The sequence below is a fragment of the Rhinichthys klamathensis genome, unplaced genomic scaffold (assembly GCF_029890125.1).
Source record: "Rhinichthys klamathensis goyatoka isolate OS25496 unplaced genomic scaffold, OSU_Roscu_1.1 h1tg001012l_1, whole genome shotgun sequence".
Taxonomy (NCBI): Eukaryota; Metazoa; Chordata; class Actinopteri; order Cypriniformes; family Leuciscidae; genus Rhinichthys; species Rhinichthys klamathensis.
Genome location: NW_026607303.1, coordinates 1 through 22360, shown reverse-complemented (window position 1 = coordinate 22360; position 22360 = coordinate 1). Strand labels below are relative to the sequence as shown.

Here is a 22360-nt window from a genome sequence, read left to right as displayed (position 1 = left end):
CCTCTTCTTCTTCTCGGCTGTTACCCTGTTGTTCTTCCATTCTCAGAGTGTGTATGTGTTGTGCTCTGTCTATATGGCTTCCAGAGGAAGCTTCATGAGATGCACTCTGAGCGATTATAGAGAACTGGTGATCATTGATTGATCTAATGCTTTACATTCCCCTTCATTAGTGAAATTCAAAATTCACATCTGCAATTCAGGACAAAAAAAGTATAATAGAATTGTATAGAAAATATGTTTGACAGTTTATGACAACTAGTAATTTAATGCCTATATGTTTTGAGGGGTAAGACTATTCAACAGAGAACCAGTATAATACATTTTGATCAACATGACATAAGCAATTGATAATGTAAGAAACAGCAGACACTTACATTTATTGCATGAATGTACCAAAGCATTTGCAATTTGTTCAAAAGAATGATAAACTGCTTTCATGATGTGCACAAGTGACTAGATGATGTGGAGGTTGAACAAGAATTTTAGTTGTGATTTGAGAAATGCACCAAAGCGCCTTAAAAAAACGTATGTAATTAGTGTAAACATTTAATTAATATAATAATATAATATGAGAATGTTTCATGCAGCTGCTCTCCTCTATATAATATAATATAAAATAATATAATATATACTACAAAGAGAATGTTTGCTGTAACTGCTCTCCTCTTTATATAATATAAAATAATACAATGCAATATAATATAATAAGAATAATGTTTGCTGTAACTGCTCTCCTCAATATAATATAATATAATATAATATAATATAATATATAAAGAAAAAAGTTAGCTTGTTTGCTGTAGTGAATGTGTTGCTGTGGTAACTGGTAACGGAGTCCTGTCCTGCTCGTGCGGGGGGTGGGGGAGGGGCGGTGGCCACTCAGGGAAATCACTGATATTATGAGAGGAAACGGCAGAACGCAAAGTAGGAGAAAACACTTCAAACAAATAAAATCACTCATAAAAGCAAGCGATTTAGCATGTTTTCACATCTTTTGGTGGCTTGTGTGTTTTTATTAAACAAACTTGGATGAATAAATCATCACATCCATATTGACAGATTTAAACAGCTGTTCCTCCGCTTTTGGAAGAAAATATGTACTTTGTAAATTCACATGACGTAATGTCTCTGTCTCTTCCCCGCTTCAAACTCGTTCCTACATGATTAATAAACTCCTATGTAAGTTACTGTACAGCTGTATAGTCTCGGTGACGCGCAGCAGCGCGATCTTCACACACACATAACGTTACACAGAGCAGACTCCGATGCGAGAGCAAAACTGCGAGGATTAAAGTTTAATAACATGCCCATATACATCGTGAGAGCTCCTGCTGCTCAGGGTAAATTAGTCTATTTTTATTTAAATAATAATTATTGCGAATTTATCTATTATTGAATGTGGATTATCTGTCAATTCATTCATAATAATGATATCGCCTCCGCTCCGCCATTTTTGTTGATGACGTGATGGCCTCAGATTGGTCAGATCATTAAGTCCCGCTCTCATAGTGGCTTCCTGCGCTCTGATTGGTCAGAATCCCCGAAGTGTGTATCTTTTCCGGAAGTGCAGTACTCCTAGAGGGCGCTGTGTTATACACACTTTAGTGGGGGGGCATACACACTTCACATACACAAATCACTTAAAACTGATTTTTTGGGACAAGTGAGATTTTAAGTCTGGACACCATTTTAGAGTATGCTGAATGCCATTATATAGTCAAACAAATGAGGACATACAAAATGTCCTCAATTTTTGAGGTGGTCCTCAGTTTACTGGTGTGTATCCTGGTGAATGTACCCAAAAGGGACATAAACAAACACACACACACACACACACACACACACACACACACACACACACACACACACATCATGCTTAATGTTTTATTATCAAGGTGAACACATGAAATTCATCAGTGTCTGTAAACTTCACCTACATAAATGAGTTTCACAGCACTACACTGTTTCAGCTTTGATCGCCTCGGTAAACACGTCATAAACGGGGCGTTAACATAAGCCTACTGGCATTTTATGGTTGTCAGCTTTGTTGCATTACATTTACTTCACCAGGAGATGGTGCTGCAATTTCTATCTGAATGAAGCTTCGAGTAATGAACCATTTTCGACACAATTGTATCGGAAAGCAATAATGCTTCGAAACGCTTCATTTGGCCATCACTAGCCATGGGTCTGCGGAATTTGCATGGCGACAGGAGACAACAAGGCGAACACTGCTAGACAAGACAAGAGTAAGATTCCTTTGCTGACAAAATGAGAGAGCGTTACTCATACAATAATCCGACACAGAACAGAGAGAACAAACACCAGAAGTAGACTGAGTAATCAGACAAGACAAGACACAGGTGTGAGCGCAAAGTAGCGAGAGCGCTGATTGTGATGATCAACAGGTGAAGCCAGAGTGAAAACATGACAGTATGTGTGTGCGCTGGAGAGTGAGAGAGATGGGTGTGTAAATGAGTGTGTGTGGTGGTATGAGAGTGAGAGAGAACAGGGAAGTAACCCAGATCCTGACAGATATTGGACGGTAACTAGAACAATTCAACAGGTCTTTATTTTTCTTATGTAACAAAATGATAACCGCTATTATACCATGTTTAATAGCATAATTCATAGAATTCAAGATTAAGGGCCCAACAACATCCCAAACAGCCAGGTAGAGCTCCGGGGGAATTCCATCGGGGCCGGGGGATTTCCCTTTTTTAAGAGATTTGGCCGCATTATGAAATTCCTCCAACATTAGAGCTTCTTCTAAAAGGTCTCTGTCCTCTTCTGGTAAGATAGGCAGGTTCAAATTCTCTAAAAATGTTTTGCATGTATGTCTGTCAAGAACCACCTCTGAAGAATACAGTGTGGAATAAAATGCTTTCCTTTAATCTCAATGCAAGTAGATGGCTAGTTCTATCTGAATGAAAATAATATTTTTGCTTAGTTCTGTGAATAATGAACTCGGCCTTGGACATCGACAGGCTATTGTACTCTTTTTTTCAACAGTAACAAGTTCTGAGCAACCTCTTCCGAGAAAGACTGGGTCTGCTGATGCTCCAAAGACCTTATTTCTTGTTCAAGATAATCAAACCGTTTATTTTTAAGAAGCTTGGCCTTTGAGGAGAAGGCAATGCAGTTCCCTCGTAGATAGCATTTAGTAACTTCCCGTAACACCTGAGGGTTTGAGCAATGATCCGTTTTAATTTCTAAGAATTCTGTAAGCACAGATCTGAGTTGGTCCATAAATGTAGTGTCATACAGCAGGGAGTCGTTAAAGCGCCATCTACGGGATTTAGCATGAGCTGTAGCAGGTGTGATATTACAAATAATGGGAGAGTGATCTGAAATCAAGATAGGCAATATGACAATGTTGGATATATACTGAAGCAAGGGGGCACTAACCAAGATATAATCAATTGTGCCTAGGAGAATAGAATGTGTAGCCCTTTGTATGGGGATTGTGTAGCCCTTCGTATGGGGATTGTGTATGCGCCATGGGTCAATTAGATTTAACTTTGTAATGAACCTATTTAGAGAGGATGTGGACATTGCACTAGAGGGGTTACAACTAGATGAGTGATCAAGTTGAGGATGAATTGAGGCATTGAAATCTCCCCTTATGAAAACATCTAGATCACTAAATTGTAGTAGTTTTCCGCAGATATTATTTAGAAATAATCTAACCTCGACCTCTTTGCAAGTATCAGCACACCTTTGGATTTATTAGGGGCGCACGAGTATGACAGGAACTTGTAGTTTTTATTTTGGAAGCGGGACACATCCTCCTTTTTCAAGTGCGATTCTTGAACTAAAGCTATAGCTATTGCTTTACGGTGTAAAAATTCTAAACAACGGGTACGCTTAACCGGTGTATTCAGGCCACATACATTCCAGGATATAATATTTAGATCAGACATAGTCTACTGATTGGAAGTAGTACAGACGGATTGGAAAAACCTTTCTAGGAAACAATTTTAACAATAAACCGTTTGATGCCCTTAGAGCAAAATGCCATGGCCAAAAAAGAGTTGCAATAAAGTTAACAGCTGCCAGCAAAATAATAACATTCCAAACTATATACAGAACATACTTTACAAGCCGCAAGGAGTTGACATGCCATATGTTGCGTTAAGCGTCGCGATAATCTCAACTAAAATGAAAACAACAAAAATCATACTTCACCCATATGACAGCATCAAGAGAAAAGTCCACAGTCCCATACTGAAATATTGAACAGGCTAATTTGCGACGTTGCTTGCAGTGGCCAGTGTAGGCTGATGCTCTGCTGTATCCATCTGGTGCATATCCGTCTCAGAGCTTCGGTTCACCGGCGCTTCGCCCTCTCTTCTAGGTGAAGAGCTGGCACCTCTGCAGGTCAGGTTGTTAGAGAAGATGTTCCGCTTCAGATGGAGACCGACATAGAGTTTGCCTACCACGATGAGTGATCTTCAGTGTGGCTGGGAACAAGAGAAACGTTTGAATCCCAGATGCTTCTATCTGTTTCCTCACCTCAGCAAAAGCCTTTCGTTTCTTAGTGGTGTCTGCGCTGAAATCTGGGAAGAAGAGCAATGTGTCCATGCAGGGACGTGCACAGGAATTTTGAGGGGCAGTTGCTCTGACCTGAAAAAAGGGCCAAAAGTATAGTTTCGCTTCATTTTGTCATGTTGTACACATTAATTGACGCGCTATGACACGAGATGGAGGCGGGGCCTTAAGTAATTTGCGGGGTCTTACGCACCGGTCACGCGCAGCGCTGCAGCCACGTAAACAGTTGAGCTGAGTGCCCGAATGGAAGTGCCCGAATGAGTGAGTGCCCGAATGGATAAATTTTTTATCTAGGCCTACATGAAATTCTGCATCCATTGTACGATTTTTTATTTTTATTTTTTTCCCTCGGAAGGGCAACCTGAGTCGAGAAGGGCATATGGGCAGTTGCCTGGGCAACCTGAGCAACCCCCCTGTGCACGTCCCTGTGTCCATGCCATGTTTAACGAGATAAACGGCTCTGGCACCATTCAGGGTTGCTTGTCTATCAGTATAGTCTAGCAACTTGAATATAATTGTGCGAGGGCGGCTAACGTTGGCGGTTCTATCGGAGTACAGGCGGTGGGCTCGCTCTATTTTAATGTCTCGGTTACCGACAGATGGGATTCATGGAGGTAGATTCGCCTTTAAAAAGGCGATGCAGTTGTCACCCTCCACTCCTTCACTCAGCCCGACTAAGCGTAAGTTGGATCTTCTACTTCTGTCTTCCATATCTGCCACCTTGGAACTCAGCTCGTCAATTTTCAGCCTCGAGTATTGACCTGGTCTCTATCTTGTCTAGCCGCTGATTGCATAGAATCACACCTTGACTGAAGTCGTTGAACGGATTTCTCCAGCTGTTCAATCTGGCCAGTGGCTGTCGTTATAGTGTCAGTGGTATTCTTCAGTTCAAGTCTAAGATCCAATATTTGCGGGAGCAGCACATCATCTAAAACAGTTTTTACCGCGGCAGTGAAAATTTCATTTAGCTCTGCTCTCTGTTCAGCTAAGGCCTGCTTCACTCCTACGAAGATGGCGCTGTCCAGGTCTGCTTTGGAGATGCTAGTCGATGATTCCTTGAATTTCTTCTTGACAGGGGAGAGTTCGGTTTCTTTAGTTACACCACACCAGTATTATGTGATACCGACATTTTAGAGGTTTTGACGTAATTCAACATAATTTGCTTTCTAATAAACTGAAAGTAACGAGTAGTAAGTGGAGCACACAAAATTCACGTCTGCACCGCCATGAATCAGTCACGTGACTCCTCCTCAGTTTTTTTTTTTTTTTATCACTTTGCCTGTGTTAATGCTAACTGCATACAATTTGGCGCAGGTGTGTATTTTTATTGGATTTTTTTTATTTCACCCTCATTTTCCTTTTTTTCCCATTTTTAATCCCAGGGCCATTTAACTATATGCAATCTTGTTAAGAAGCTTTTCATTCACAGGCTTCAAAATATATATATATATATATTTTTTAAAAAAATTTACCAGATGGTGCCATTTCCTTTCCTGCTTCGGCATATTATAGAGCCAATTGGATAATCGTGTGGGTGTGTTGGTATGGATGTCAGAGTGTGGTTTGTATGTGTGTAATAAAAAAATGTGTGCGTGTGTGTGTGTGTGTGTGTTCTTGTAATATTTGAGATAGAGAAACTCTACTGCAAATAAAAATTCAACCATTGTGTGCACCAGTGGAGTTTTGCTGGCACCCAATGGGGAAAATCTGTTACTGCGCCCAAACAAAATCTTACTGCAAGCTAATTTTTTAAGATATCAAACTCAAATTTGGAACACAACTTATTTAGATTTTCTAGCTGTTTTAGAGTTTAACATGTTTCATAAAATATACATTTTTATATAAAATAATGTTCATAAATAATTTTCATAAACTTAAACCTATATACATTTTTTGGGGGTTTTACTTTTTAAAAATGTTTTTACTTCAGAAATAATCTGCCAAGGGTCTTATTTAAAATGAGACCAAACTTAAGTCTGTGCTCCCAAGCTTTTGGGAAATTTTGTATGACAATGAAATGCCATTACAAAGCTGTGAAGAGCCAGGATATTTTTTTAAATGACTTTGATTGTGTTCGACTGAAAGAAGGCAGACATATACACCTATGGCTTGAGTGTGAGTAAATTGTGGGATAATTTTAGGGTGAACTATTCCTTTAGTAAGGCAAATGCGTGCCTTAGTTCACCCAAAATTATCCCATAATTTACATCTATTATTTATACCGTTTTTAAATCAGGGGAAAGATCAGATATGGTAATTATCGGCCAATCAGTATTTTACCTGTTGTTTCTAATATACTTGAAAAATGGGGGGCCAAACTACTGATTCAACATCTCAATAAAAGCGATAATTCACTCCACCCTATGCAATTTGGCTTCAGGGCCCTTCACTCAACAGAAACAGCTAATTGTTTGTTTTTGGAAAAGGTTAAAGGCTACCTATAAGAGTTCTTGTGTTGGTGCTGTTTTCCTAGACCTAAAGCGAGCTGTTAATCACGAAGTTCTTTTATCTAAATTAACATATTTTAATTTCTCTGAGTAAGCTCTCAACTGGATAAAATCATATTTGTCCTGTAGAAAGCAATGTGTTCGTATTAATGATTCAACGTCTCCATTTTGCAAATGTCCTGTAGGGGTCCCTCAAGGCTCCATACTTGGTCCGATTTTGTTTACACTTTATATGAATGACCTGCCAGAGGCATGTAAAAATGTTGATGTCCAGATGTATGCAGATGATGCCGTAATATTTACACATGGTAAGAACTATCTGGAGATAGCATCCACACTCACATCGGCAATGGCTCACATTGATGACTGGCTTACTAAGTCATGTCTCCATCTAAACACCAAAAAATCAGTCTGTATGGCGTTCACCAAACAAAGCATGAAGGTTTCACATTCTAATGTATTCTTAAGAGGACAGGAGCTTGACATTGTTAATGAATTCAAGTATTTAGGAGTTATATATGACTCAACCTTAACATTTAAACATCATGTAAAAAAGATGGCAAATAAAGTTAAATTCAGTTTGCAGAACTTTAAACCAGTCAGGCTATTTTTTAATACCAAAGCTGCTAAGTTGTTCTTATACACTATGATTTTTTCACATATTGAGTATTGTTTTATAAATTGGTCATTGACTAGCATATCTACTCTTAAAAATATTGAATCTCTATTTAAGAAAGCCATAAAAATGTTCGATAAAAAAGCCTTGTCATTTCACCATTGCAATATTTTAGAGAGACATAATTTTCTAAGTTTTGACAATTTTAAATGTTTCAAGTATGCTTGTCTGGTATAGAGTCTGGTATAAAGTGTTAAACAATCTTGCCCCGCCTTCGCTGCATGTCTTCTTTCAAAAACATGCAAGCGGAGGTAGTACACGGGCCTCGGTAAAAGGGGACTGTATGATACCATTTAGACGTACCACCTTTGGCCAAAATATATTATCAATATTAGGTGGTAAACTTTGGAATAACTTGCCCCTTTCGATACGAGAGTGTCCTACATTCAACACCTTCAAAACTCATTTAAAAAAGTGGCTCTTGGAGAACCAGAGATGTACTCATTTTTAACTGTCACACATTTATCAGCCATACACTTTCATTGTTGAATTAAATGTAGTATAGTGGTGAATGTATAATGTCTTTGTTATTATGTGTTTTTTTTATTTTTTTTTTATTTATGCGTTGTTTGTAATATCAATGTATATTCTTATCCATGTGTATTGTTGTTATAGTGAATGAATGCTGTATGACTGTTGGTTATCTATAGTTAGTTCTTTTTTTATGTTACCGGCCTAGGGACTGCAGATGAAAAGTATATCTTTTTACTAATTCTGGCATATTTACATGGTGTTTTATCATACAACAATGTTCATGAATATGCATGGTCCCTATCAAATAAACTAATAAATAAATAAACATTTATGGCACAAAAAAATCTACATTTTTGTTGTTGTTGGAACATCAACTTCCATTATCCATCCTCACAAAAAAAAACACACTGTTAATATGTTGTCTACTTCCAGGAACCTTGTGAGCTGGTAAAGTTGTGCCAGATCTAACCTTACTAAGTGTAGTAATTTGAAAATGTGATATTCCAAAGGAATTATTATTTTTGTTTTAATTCAAGAATAACCCAACAAAATGATTATTTAAGTAGTTAATGTTCATGGGTGACTTAAAAAATAAAAGAGGTCCTGCGTAACTCACGTAAATATACCCTTATGCACCAATGGGTTAAAGAGAGAGAAAAATAAATCTTGCTGCGTTGTGTTGAATCAACCATAACGTCTTCAGCCTATTTGTTGTTTGAGTGACAAGTTATCACACTAAAGTACTGTGAAAGCATAAAAATACTTAAGGAAATTACAATCAAATGCATGTATTTTTATGTTTTATTCAGAATAAAGTTCAAACATAAATCAGACCAACAAAATGAGCTTTTGCATATGTGGATTTATAAAAAGTTTCACAAACATATATAATGTTCCCTTAATCTTTAGGAGAGACTTTCCCCATTTGGTTAAAAACAAATTATACAGTCACACCACAAACATGAATTTTGAAATTGCTTTTTAAAAGCATAATGACTACAGTGTTGTTGTAATGGTGAGATTCATATAGTTATGGTGGTCACAATCATTTAGAGACAATGTAGAGTTTTTCTACATATCTAATAATTCAAAGGTGTTTGTCTTGTTCTGCTCGTCCTCTTGCATCTGCCTTCCTCTAAAGTCCAGATGATCTTCAGCAAATGCCGTCTCCAACACCAGCAGTAGAGACTGTTTAAGCTTCTTCTTATATTCATCACACATGAACACATAGAGAATGGGGTTCAGACAGCTGTTTAGAAAAATCAGATAGACACTGAATTTCTCTGCTTTCCAAAATACTTCACTCAATGTACCCATTTCTGCAGTTATTAAACAAATACGGCAAACATGGTATGGAAACCAACATATGAAAAAAGTCAGGACAACAGCAATAATGACCCTGTACGATCTGAGCCGCTTCCCCATTTTGAGGCGTTTGATTCGTACTCCAACAGCAATGTGTGAAGATGCAATGATCAGGAAGGGGACGAGAAAGCCCACTAAAAAATCAAATGCAATCCGAAACACAGGTATCACATTCACAATGAAGAAAGGGATGGTGCAGCCGATGGATGAAACCCACACGATCATGCAGATGATCCTGGCTCTAAATAGAGTTCGTTTATTTTGAGCCCAAACAACCATCCATGTGCACAGGCAACGGTCCAGACTGATAACTACAAGGAAAAAATTGCTAGCATGCAGGTTTAGGTCTATCACCATCGAGAGAATGTTCCTAATTGACCTGTACAAAGAAAAGTAGCGAATATATTTTATAATGATTATGGATATTATGAAGATAAAGTCTGCAATCGCCAAATTGAGAAACCAAATAGAGTTGACTGTCGTCTTCATTCTGCAGCCAGTCAGAAATATGACAAGCCCGTTTCCAATGAAACCCACTATAAAGCTGACAATGTAAGTGCATAAATAAAAAATCTGAAAGCTTGAGTCCTTAGGCTGAATAGTGGTATTATCTGTTGTGACTCCGGTAACGTTTTCAGGTCCAAAACTTGTGGCTTCTACACAAAAAAAGAGAGAAAAAACACTGGTGAGTGCTGTTGTTGGGTCTAGCTGTTTCGGATTTTAGGGAGATTTGTGAAATATTACAAATTGTGATGTGTACTCTAATTGTGACGTGTGACTGTTCATGAGTGAATTGTAAATCAAAGCAATGAGTCCAAAAAAAGTAGCCTGGTTAAAACCAGACCATTCTCAGTTGTAACTGAGTTATGGTCTGGCAAAGCGTCATAGACAAATCATTTCCAGAGGGGCGTCACCAACGGACGTCGCGGATAGACCTAAAACCAATCAGTGCGATGAAGGAGATGACGTATGCAGAGCGGCGGAGAAACATCTCCGAATATTGTTCTTTGCTCGGTTTTTTAACAAAAAGGAAACGTTCAAACCGCTTAAAACAGACGCGATAGCTGATTCGAACGAGTGATGTTCGACGGCGGCATCCATCTTTGTAATGTAGGCTACAAAATCTGCTTCAAAATCCCAGCGCTGCCGTCATCGTGTAAAGCCCGCCCCAACGTTTCTGATTGGTGCCTCGATTTCAACGGATTGGAAATGGGCTTGAATGAGCTCTTTGCCAGACTAACTTTCAGAGCAAATCTAAATTTGCCGGAAGTTGTCTGGGTTTACCCAGGCTACACAAAAAGAGTTTCTGTCTGAGTTTTGAAAACATACTAAATATTAAAGAATATAACAAAATCACTTATTAGCAGTTACTATATTTTTTTTCTTCTAATTGCTTGCACACTAAAAGTGGAACTTGAGGCTCACTCAGTGAAACCATTCACTCATGTACCGAATCTTCAGACCAAGTCTGCGAAAAGCACATTACGTGCTTTACACTCAGTTTGCAATAGAAAAACAAACTTTTTGCAAAACTCTAAACACAGTTCTCTACATTAGACACATCATTCAAAATTAACAGTTTTGAGGAGTTCGTTTATCACCGAACTACTGAGGTGTCTGAACCCGGGAACAGCCTGGTTGACACGCTTGATGTTACAAGTGCTACGCTCACTTGATTGCCCTGTGCTAAACAAACGCATGTAGACAAATGTTGATGTTGAAATCCAACGTGCTCCATTTAATTCCATATATTGTGGTCATGGACGCTTCGGCTCTTCGTGGTTCTTGGCCACTCGCCAGGGTACTTAAAGTCCTTCCTGGACACAGGCTTGGATGACTGGACAACAAAGATGGTCGCTGTGTGCACAGACGGGGCTGCTGTCAACTTCGGTATGTACAATGGAGTTGTGCCAAAACTCCGGCGACTTGTTGCGGTTGGAGACTCCGTTGTGCATAATCTGTGCACTACACACACACTGGAGAATTGCGAAAAATCAGCTGATCGCAACGTTACTTACTGTGAGACATTTAATCGCTCTGTGGTTAAGCTGCTGCAGTTTTATTTACAAAAAGGTGGAGCAAAAAAAACGGCTGAACTGAAGAAGCTGAGTAAAGAAAATGGGATCTCCTTTGTGAAACTGGGTAAGTTTCATAATATCAGATGGTCTGCATGGAGGCATGAAACACTGTTAAAAAAATCAAGACTATTGCCAGCCATTAAAATGCAACTGGCTAAGTGTGATAACAGTGACTTGCAGCATATCTGCACAGAACGTTTTCAGTGCTTTCTGTCAAACATGCTTGACATTGGTAACATTTTGAAGACCACATCCATTAGGTTTCAGAAGGAAAAGCTGACCATTGGAGAATGTAAGGATGAACTCATGGTGGCCATTGGACAGTTCACACTTCTGCTCAATGGTGAAAGCCACAGGGCACACACTGTTTCTAATGCTGACAGAGACAAGTCAAACTCCCTCAAGTCATGTGATCATTTCTTAGTATTTGATCCTTCAACATGGCCTCAGGAAATGCAAGACCTCCACAGTTATGGAAACACAACAGTTTGCAGCATTCTCAAGAAATATGAGGCCACATTGCAACTTGACAAAGACACCACTGTGACAGAATGGATGCACTTAAAGCAGGCAGGAAAACGCCTGGGAGCCTCTTCTGTGTATGACTTGGTCCAATACAAGTAACCCAGATGCTTACTCCAACATCAACAAGGTGGTTAAGCTGTCTCTTACGCTGCCTTTAAGCAGTGCAGCTTGTGAGAGGGGATTCTCACATCTCAACATAATAAAAACCATACAGATCTCTTCTGTAACATGCTCGTCTCTCAGCCATGATGCAGATACACCTGTCAAAGCAGACCACAGAGACATTTGACCTAAAGCAAGCTGTTGACCTGTGGATGGAGACAGCTTATCGGAGGCTCAACCAAGGACAGGGAGCTGCATCTGCAGCATCTTCATCATCTACAATGCAGGAAGCTGAAGCCGAGGACAGTGGGGGTGACACTTAAGAGGACAGTGGTGGCGACACTGAGGAGGACAGTGGGGAAGACTGCACTTATTAAGACCATGCTACATATGGGGTGAGTACCAAACACCATCTCCTGGTACTCACCTGAGTAACTCACTGAAAAAGTTATGTGCTCCCCTGTATATATATATATACACATACATACACAAACACACACAGCGCTTTTACGAGTTCACACTTACATCATAAAAAGCAGAGTAAAGATTATGCGTATTTGGCGTGCAGTTCGGGGGAGGGATTTTGGCCCGAACCCAGAGTATTTCTCCCCGTTGTTGTAAGAGTTACAGTTTTTTCCAACTGCTTACACACACAATCTTTTTATGCCACACGATTTTTGAAACCTCTCACTCAAAGTGCAAAATGACACACCAAATCTCTAAAACCATAAGCTATTTCTCAGCCTTTGACTCAGTTTTCAATTGCATAAAACAAAAATCTAACAGGAAGTGACTTGCTTTCCTTTTCAAAACACAGCCAATCAAAATGCTACACTTATTCACCAGGGGCACGTTCAAGTTCAAAACGGTGCGCAACGTTTTGCTACGGTTTCCGGGTTGAACGTCATGTTTCCTGGAAACGGTGTGCACCCGTGTGCAACGGGGTTTGAGATACGTTTTCTCTTGTTTGGTGGGTGTGTCAGAACTGCAGTCCAATCAGTAGCAACATGTATATAAATGTTACGGTTCATGAATCGGCTGTATCATGCTGATGTGTCTGCGTGGATTCGGGAGCGGAGGGTAATTTCATGGACTTTAAACTTGCACTTAAGCTTCAGATCCCGTCACCCGTCTCTCGCACCAGATTACCGTCAACGCACTTAATGGTCAAGAACTTCCCCGGATTACACATGCTACTGAAGACATTACCCTCATCACTTCTGGAAATCACACAGAACTCATCTCATTTCTTCTCATGGACTCACCACTTGCACCAGTGGTTTTGGGACACCCGTGGCTTTCCAGACACAACCCTCGTGTCGACTGGTGCACTGGTGCACTGGTGCACTGTTTCCACATGGAGTAACCACTGTCATGAGTCCTGTTTAGTGTCTGCCTGTCCCTCTGTGTCTGGTTCTGTGTTTCAGAGTGAGGCAGCGGATTTGTCTAACGTGCCCGCGGAGTACTACGACCTGAAGGAGGTGTTCAGTAAGTCTCGCGCTGCTTCTCTTCCTTTGCATCGTTCCTATCTACTGCCAGGTAAATCTCCGCCTAAGGGCAAATTTTACTCTCTTTCTGTTCCCGAGAGGGAGGCCATGGAGAAATATATTTCTGATTCTCTGGCCTCTGGGTTCATCCAGCCTTCCTCTTCTCCTGCGGGGGCGGGGTTCTTTTTCGTTGGAAAGAAGGATGGTTCTCTGCGACCTTGCATTGATTACCGAGAGCTGAACAACATCACGGTAAAGAATTCTTACCCTTTGCCGTTGATGTCTTCAGCTTTCGAGAGGTTGCAGGGAGCATCCATTTTCACGAAACTGGACTTACGTAATGTATATCATTTGGTTCGTATCAGGAAGGGGGATGAATGGAAAACCGCTTTTAATACCCCTAGGGGGCACTTTGAATGTTTGGTTATGCCTTTTGGGCTTTCCAACTCCCCAGCGGTTTTCCAAGCACTCGTTAATGACGTGTTGAGAGACATGGTAGATCAGTTCATATATGTTTACCTGGATGACATATGGATTTTTTCTTCGTCTCTCCAGGAACACGCCCAACACGTCAGACGAGTGCTCCAGAGACTGTTAGAGAATGGGCTTTTTGTCAAGGCGGAGAAATGTTCGTTTCATGCACAGCCTGTTCCCTTCTTAGGGTACATCATCTCTTCTGAGGGAGAGCGCATGGATCCTGACAAGGTTAAGGCTGTGGTAGATTGGCCAAGTCCAGATTCCCGTAAGGCCTTACAGCGGTTTCTGGGGTTCGCCAATTTTTACCGACGTTTCATTCGTAATTTCAGCCAACTAGTCGCACCTCTGACTGCCTTGACCTCTCCCCGAACGACGTTTAGGTGGTCGAACACTACCGAGGCAGTGTTCACCAACCTCAAGAGTCTCTTCGTTTTGGCTCCCTTTCTTGTCACCCCTGATCCCACAAGTCAGTTCGTGGTGGAGGTCGACGCGTCAGAGCTGGGAGTAGGAGCAGTGCTTTCACAACGCGCTTCCTCAGACGACAAGATGCATTCCTGCGCGTTTCTTTCTCATCGACTATCGTCTGCCGAACGTAATTATGACATTGGTAATAGAGAGTTGTTGGCAGTTAAGTTAGCGTTGGAGGAGTGGCGTCATTGGTTAGAGGGTTCGGGGGTACCCTTTATCGTTTGGACCGACCATAAGAATCTTGAATACATCAGATCTGCTAAGAGACTCAACTCCAGGCAGGCTCGGTGGGCTCTTTTTTCCGGACGTTTTGATTTTGTTCTCTCGTACCACCCCGGGTCCAAAAACATCAAACCCGACTCTTTATCTCGTATTTTTGATCCATCCGAACGCCCGGTGACTCCCGAGTGTATTTTACCTGAGAAAGTTGTCATCTCCACTCTGGTATGGGAGGTCGAATCGAAGGTCAAGACAGCCTTAGAAGGGGTAACGCCTCCGCCTGGTTGCTCACCGAGTCGATTGTTTGTTCCGGAGGGGTTACGGTCCGACGTTATTCGATGGGGTCATTGCTCCAACGTGGCTTGTCATCCAGGAGTGACTCGCACCAGTTTTCTAGTTAAGCAACGATTTTGGTGGCCATTGATGGCTCACGACATTCACGATTTTGTTTTGGCTTGCTCAGTCTGTGCCACTATTAAGACATCTAACCAACCCCCAGATGGGTTACTTCGACCGCTGTCTGTCCCTTCGAGACCCTGGTCCCACATCGCTCTAGATTTTGTCACCGCCCTCCCGCCCTCCAATGGCATGACGTGGTCTCTGATAGGGGTTCCCAAGTCGTATCCAGATTTTGGCAAGAGTTTTGTAGATTGCTGGGGGCCACGGTCAGTCTGTCCTCGGGCTATCATCCCCAGAGTAATGGCCAGTCTGAGCAAGCCAATCAGGACCTCGAAAGAATGTTGCGATGTTTGGTTGCCAAGAATCCGTCGTTCTGGAGCCAACAGCTTTCTATGGTGGAGTATGCCCACAATTCATTACCAGTGTCATCCACGGGCCTCTCGCCATTTAAGTGTAGTTTAGGTTACCAGCCACCAATTTTTCCGAGTCTGGAATCCAAGGTCGCGGTCCCCTCCGCTCACGCATTCGTCCAGAGGTGCCACCGTACTTGGACTAGAGCCCGTGAGACTCTACTCCAAGCAGGGAGGCGCATGAAGGCCAAGGCCGATCGCCACCGGTCAAAGCCTCCCGTTTACGTCGTGGGTCAAAAAGTGTGGCTTTCTACCAAGAATATTCCTCTCCGCTCCGTGTCTAACAAGTTAGCTCCCAAATTTATTGGCCCGTTTCCTGTCACCAAGATTATTAGTCCGGTGGCAGTCCGACTCAAACTCCCTCCTGCGTACAGGAGAATTCATCCCGCCTTCCATGTGTCTAAAATTAAGCCCGTGTTTCATTCTCACATTAATCCGCCTGCCCCGGTTCCACCCACCCCCCCCCCCCCCCCGCGAGGGTTACGGTTACGGTCCGGAGGAGAGAAGTTGGGTACCTGCTAGAGACATCCTGGATTACTCCAGGAGGCGTTCTTAGGAGGAGGGGTACTGTCACGGTTCACGGTTCTGTCACGGTTACATACACTGCGTGAGTGTAATTGTGTGGGTGTGGTTACTCGTTGTGTTGATTAGTGTCACCAGCTGTCATTCATTCCAGTTCCCTTTATATACCCAGCAATTCTCTCTCTTGTTGTCAGATCGTTGTGGTTGTTCCTCGGTGTGTTTCCTGTGCTCGTGCCTCGTCTGTTCTGTTCCTCGTCTGGATTTCGTCAGTTCTTCGTGTCGTCTGGATCTCGTCAATTCTTTGTGTCATCTGGATGTTCCACAGTCCCTGGGTTTTCACTCAAGCACGCTGTCATCTGTTCCACCACCGGATCGCCATCTCGTCCCTGCTTCACTGACCATCTGAGTGTTTGTCCCTGACCTGTGCCTTGTCATCATTGTTGCTTCTGACTTTATCCATTAAACTGAGTTTTACATGCATCTTGTATCCTCCTGTTATTTCCAGCAATCACCGTTTCTGTTTAAAAAAGCATTAGCGGTGACAGCCACATAATAGACAATACAGAGTTAACAAAACTGGTAACTACTGCATACATACACATGAATAAACGTTAACTTACCGAAAGTACTTGTGACGCTACAGAGGGTACATTCAGCTTGTAAAACCTGGCGAATGTGTTCTGAGAAGACAGCCAGCAGCAAGACATAATTTCTGAATAGACATACCTCTAGCCCAGGCCCATGAGGAAGCAATCGCCCTCGTAGAATGAGCTCTGATGTTAAGGGGACAATCTATCCCTGGCATACATAAGCCAATGCAATAGCGTCCACAATCCAGTGAGAAAGTCTCTGTTTTGAAACAGCACGTCTCTTATTACATCCACCAAAGCACACGAACAGCTGGTCCGACTGACGAAAGGCGGCAGAGCGATCCATATACGTCCAAAAAGCCCTTACCGGGCAAACAGCGCTCTGAGCGTCTGCGTCACGTGAGGCTGACGGCTCAGCAGATAAGGCGGGCAGTGAAACAACCTGTGCTCTAAACGGTCTGTTGAGTGATTTTTGAACGTAACCTGTTCTCGGCCGGAGAGTGACATTGCAGTCACCAGGACCGAAATAGAGGCAATCGTCGCTCACTGAGAACGCGTGTAAGTCTCCAATGCGCTTCGTCGAGGCGAGAGCGAGAAGCAAGGCCGTCTTCAGGGAAAGCTCCTTGACCGCAACCGAAGCTGAAAGCTCAAACGTTGGTAGAGATAGAGCCCTCAAAACTAGAGCTAGATCCCACGGCGGCACGGAGGGTGGCCGTGAAGGACACAATCTCCTCGCTCCCCTGAGAAAACTGATCACTAGATCGTGCTTACCGATCGATTGCCCGTCGAACAGGGAACGAAAAGCAGCAATAGCTTCCGGCCAACGCGACGTCAGAGCATCTCCCGTCAGCAGGGAGTGAGATAGAGAGAAGAATGTCTGACAGTGCGTGTTCTCGCTTGTGGCAAACAGATCCACTGCCTGTTCCGGCCGACACGAGGATCCGATTCGGTGAGGGTTCGCCGCAGCGGGCTGCCTAACAGGACCTCGAGGCTGGCGCAAAGATGAGGAAGAGTGGGTTCGAGACTGTGTTGGTGGCACGCCGTGGCATCACGTGACTCATCGGCTTGGCGCATTTCTGCGTCTCTGAGTAACACTCCGTGACCGTTTCCATGGCGTCACCGAAAAGGCCGGAGGGAGTAATCGGCGCGTTCAGAAGCGTCTTCCGGTCTGCGTCCTTTAGGTCAGCTAAGGTGAGCCATAGGTGCCTATTGAGGACGACCAGGAACCCCATTGAGCGGCCAATGGCCTGTGCAGAACGCTTGGTGGCCATCAGCGCAAGGTCTGTTGCCGAGTAGAGATCCCGGATTACGTCAGCATCCACAGAGGCGACACCATCCAGGGACTGGAGCAGCTTCGCCTGGAATACCTGGAGTACAGCCATGGCATGGAGGGCTGAGGCTGCCTCTCCCACCGCTCCGTAGGCCTTATCCGCCTGGTGGGCCGTAAATCTACACGGTTTTGAGCTGTCAGTTTTGAGTGATGTGTCTAATGTAGAGAACTGTGTTCAGAGTTTTGCAAAAAGTTTGTTTTACAGTAGCAAACGGAGTGTAAAGCATGTAATGTGGTGATGGCGCAGTGGATAAGACACATGGCTTTGGTGTGAGAGACCCGGGTTCGAATCCACTGTGAGACACCAATGTGTCCCTGAGCAAGACACTTAACCCCTAGTTGCTCCAGAGGCGTGCAACCTCTGACATATATAGCAATTGTAAGTCGCTTTGGATAAAAGCGTCAGCTAAATGTAAATGTAATGTGTTTGTAGTTTTGCAGATTTGGTTACATGAGTGAATGGTTTCACTGAGTGAGCCTCATAGTTCCACTTTTAGTGTCCAAGCAATTTGAAAAAAACAAAACTGTAATGTTTTAGCAGTGTAAAAACGTGGTTAGATGCAATAAAGAAGAACAGTCAAAATTCTGAATGCAAACAGATTTAAGAAAGAAGACCAAATGCTATTCAATCTAACATTAAAATGATGTCCTCCCAGCAGTGAAGACATTGTACAAATGCTGCTGGCACCAAAATTATAGTTAATACCTTCCTATTCTGTAATCTAACTTTTTTTCTTATTTATGTTTTTTTATATTGTTTGTTTGTTTGTCCAGTTTTATAAATGTGAAGAATATGCCCCTTTTGTAAATGCTAAAAATGTAACATAATCCTATTTTTATATATTCAACAACACTCTAAGTGTATTTTTTAAACTGTGAGGCAAATATATCATGGGATACATTTTTATACAGACTAAAGAATATTTTTTGAACATTATATTATTAATTATATGACATGTTATTGATTATCTGATTGGTTTTATCAGGCACTCTATATGTTTGTATTGACCATGTTAAAGTTTTGCATTTACTGAGAGGTGTTTTTAAAAAAAAAAGTCATATGAATAATACACATATTCAGTTCTTACCCATTTTTGAGCTGTTAATGCACTGGGACAAGCCGAGTCTTGATCTTGGTATATCTTCTCAGTCTTGCTGACAGATTGTTGGCTTTATACCATATCAGCAGACTTGATGAAATTATTACAGCTATTTTTGGCATTACAGTGTGAAGTGGGCATGTACAACAAAACATTTCCTGCCACAGAATGTTCCTGAAGCTCAAACACAGACAGCATGATGCTAGAATTCAATTCAAATACATGAACTGATAAAAATGTATATACCGTCAGCTGTTTTAAATGATTGCCAATGTGAAATGAATCATAGAAATTATGTTTCATTGATTACAGTTTTTTTCTAATTGCTTAAACACATTTCTTGAAGTTATTCCTCCATTTCTCAAAACTCTAAACACAAATCCATAACTTCTCACCCAATTCCCCAAACTTCCTATTTTCGGGTCAAAATAAAGCTCTCCACTCCACTTTGCCTTGGACTACAACATAGTCTTACTGTCACCTAACGGTATGAAGGAAGTCACACAACGAGGGAGAATTCCAAAACACATTCTTTAATAAATCCAAAGGAGGGTATCACAGGAGAAAGGCAAATCCATACACTAAACGTTACACATAGACAAGATCGGACAAAGAACTGATAGACAGGGAGTATATATCCTAGAACAATTAAGATAAGTGATTAATAAGGCACAGGTGAATGACATGGACAGACCGGGGACAGTTTTGACCTTCCATCCACACTGAGGCCTTGTCCACACGTACACAAGTTCCCTCATGGAGTCGGTTCCTCGACATTATGTATGGTTAAAAACCCTTTTCCTCGAAATGCTAAAGCCTGATTGAATCACTCTTTTGCTTGCAAATAGCCAATGGCTCACCTGGAGCCTGGTTTCGCCGTTGACCTACGCGACTAGAGTGGACAAAGTGGATTGCGATCCCCTCTTGCGTTCCAGTGGATTATCATTTCCAAGGATGTCTCTTTGGCGTATGTGTGGTGGGCCGGTCGATTTCCAAGACTCACTCGAGCAGTGTGTGCTGTGTCTGGGCCGCGCCCACGCTGAGGCGGCACTAGAAGGATTAGATTGTCGAGCCTGCAAGGAATTACCAATCAAGACCCTTCGTGCAAGGCTGGCCGTTGTCCGCAGCGGGCCGTTGCCTGCTGACTTCTGCCTCTCCTCCGAGCCTTGGGCCGGTAGACTGCAGGTAGCTTCGTCAGAGGGCTCTACCGAGGGGTTGGCGTCGGCTCAACGTCCACGTCGCCCTCACGCACCAGAGCCCCCTCTCACCTATGTTGAGGATTGTTCCCGCCCTCGAAAGAAGCTAGGCAAATGGTCTCGTTCGGCTGTGGAGAGGATGACGCCATGGCCACGAGTGCCTCTGACCCGAGTGCTTGGTCTGAGGTCCCTTTAGAGGCTAGCTGCACCCCGACCTGGCTGGATGAAATTTCCATCCTCATGGAGACAGTGGCAGATTTGGAGTTGGACTGGGCGACTCCCGAACAAGAGATGGATGAACAGGTCTTTCCTTGGCCTTTAGAGGGGACCTTTTGTCCCAGGCGAAGGGCACCATATGGCACTCCAGCTTTGAATTGTGTGACCTGCATGTGTGGCAGATCAGTATGGAGTGAACCAGCGGGTCGTTTCACAGCGAGTGTTACAAACGATATCGGAGGCCAGAGCACCTTCGAGGCGCTTATACGAATTGAAATGGAGAGTGTTTGCAAACTGGTGTACTAGCAGACATGAATACCCGAGGGGTTGTGATATCCCCACTGTTTTGACCTTCCTGCAGGAACTTCTAGATGCTGGCAGCTCTCCCTCTTCACTGAAAGTTTACATGGCCGCTATCGCCGCCTCTCATGACATGCTGGATGGCCGTTCAGTGGGTAAACACCCCCTAATAATGAGCTTTCTTTGGGGGGTGAGGTGGCTGAATCCTCCCCGCCTTTATCAGATGCCAGTATGGGACCTATCATTAGTGCTCAGTGCGCTGTCCAACCCACCATTTGAACCAGCCGAATCTAGCGACTTAAAAGTGCTCTCATTTAAGACGGCGCTGCTGCTCGTGCTATCATGTGGAAAACGAGTGGCTGATTTGCATGCCCTATCAGTCAATAGTGCTTGTATGCAGTTCGACCCAGACGATTGCATGGTCAGACTCGCACCAAGACATGGCTACACACCGAAAGTGCTCTCAACCCCGTTCAGAGCCTAGGTGATCACAATACATGCGTTTTGCTCCTCTGAGCTAACCACTGATTCAGTGTCACAGAAATGCGCTCTGTGCCCTGTGCGTGCGCCACGTGCTTTTGTGAACAGAACTAGCCAGTTTCGAGCTTCAGAGCAGCTCTTCGTCTGCTTCGCGGATGCTCAGAAGGGCGTCTCGCTGTCACACTGGACTGTGGAGGCTGTACGACTGGCTTATTCTTCCTGAGGACTCAATTGCCCATTAGGAGTGCTTGCCTACTCGACTAGGAGTTTGGCATCGTCATGGGCTTGGGCTAAAGGTTTTTTTTAATTTGCCTTGTGGCAGGCTGGTCATCTCACAACACTTTTGCGAGATTTTATATCTTGGACATTCCCTCATTTGCACCACACGCTCTGTCAGTGCAAGAGGAGAAGGGTGAGCAACCATAGGCCGACCGAGTCGCATGAAACACGCCCCGGCTGGCGCGTGTTTCAAACCATGGTTTCAACCAGGTCATCTAAGCAGGGCAAGACGTTACAGTATTATTCTCTTGCGTCCGTGAAATTATCTACTGTTTAAATAAAACACATTCTTAATGTTGTCCCCATTATCTATGCCCGCTTATTGAGGCCGACAGTATATTAAAGCATCAACATGTTTGTTGACTTTTTTCACTCCCTATATTACACCAGTCTAGTGCTGCTTGACTGTGTATAGGGAGACGCTGACGGCGCTGACACCGAATTGGCTTTATGCCAAAATGCATCTAGGTGTTTCAACCAGGTCCGGTACCTGACCTAGAGGAGGAGTGAACGCGCTGATAGTCTTTGCTATGCCTTAGCGCCTAGTCGTCTGCATCGGCTCTGTGCGAGCTGGACCGGCCAATTTTTCACACGGCGGGGTTTTATATTATGTTCCCCATACGTAATGTCGAGGAACCGACTCCATAAGGGAACGTCTCTGGTTACTCA

The 22360-nt window shown here is 43.0% G+C and overlaps 1 protein-coding gene across 1 annotated transcript; it reads right to left on the bottom strand.

Annotated features, from left to right (window-relative positions):
• Positions 1–8917: 8917 nt before the first annotated feature.
• Positions 8918–19511, bottom strand: LOC130079353 (C3a anaphylatoxin chemotactic receptor-like). Its single transcript, XM_056244592.1, has 2 exons — positions 19209–19511; positions 8918–10169 (listed from the first exon to the last, which is right to left on the bottom strand). Exons 1-2 carry the CDS (start codon positions 19210–19212, stop codon positions 9220–9222), a joined length of 954 nt encoding a protein of 317 aa, XP_056100567.1. The 5' UTR covers positions 19213–19511; the 3' UTR covers positions 8918–9219.
• Between the last annotated feature and the right edge of the window lie 2849 nt (positions 19512–22360).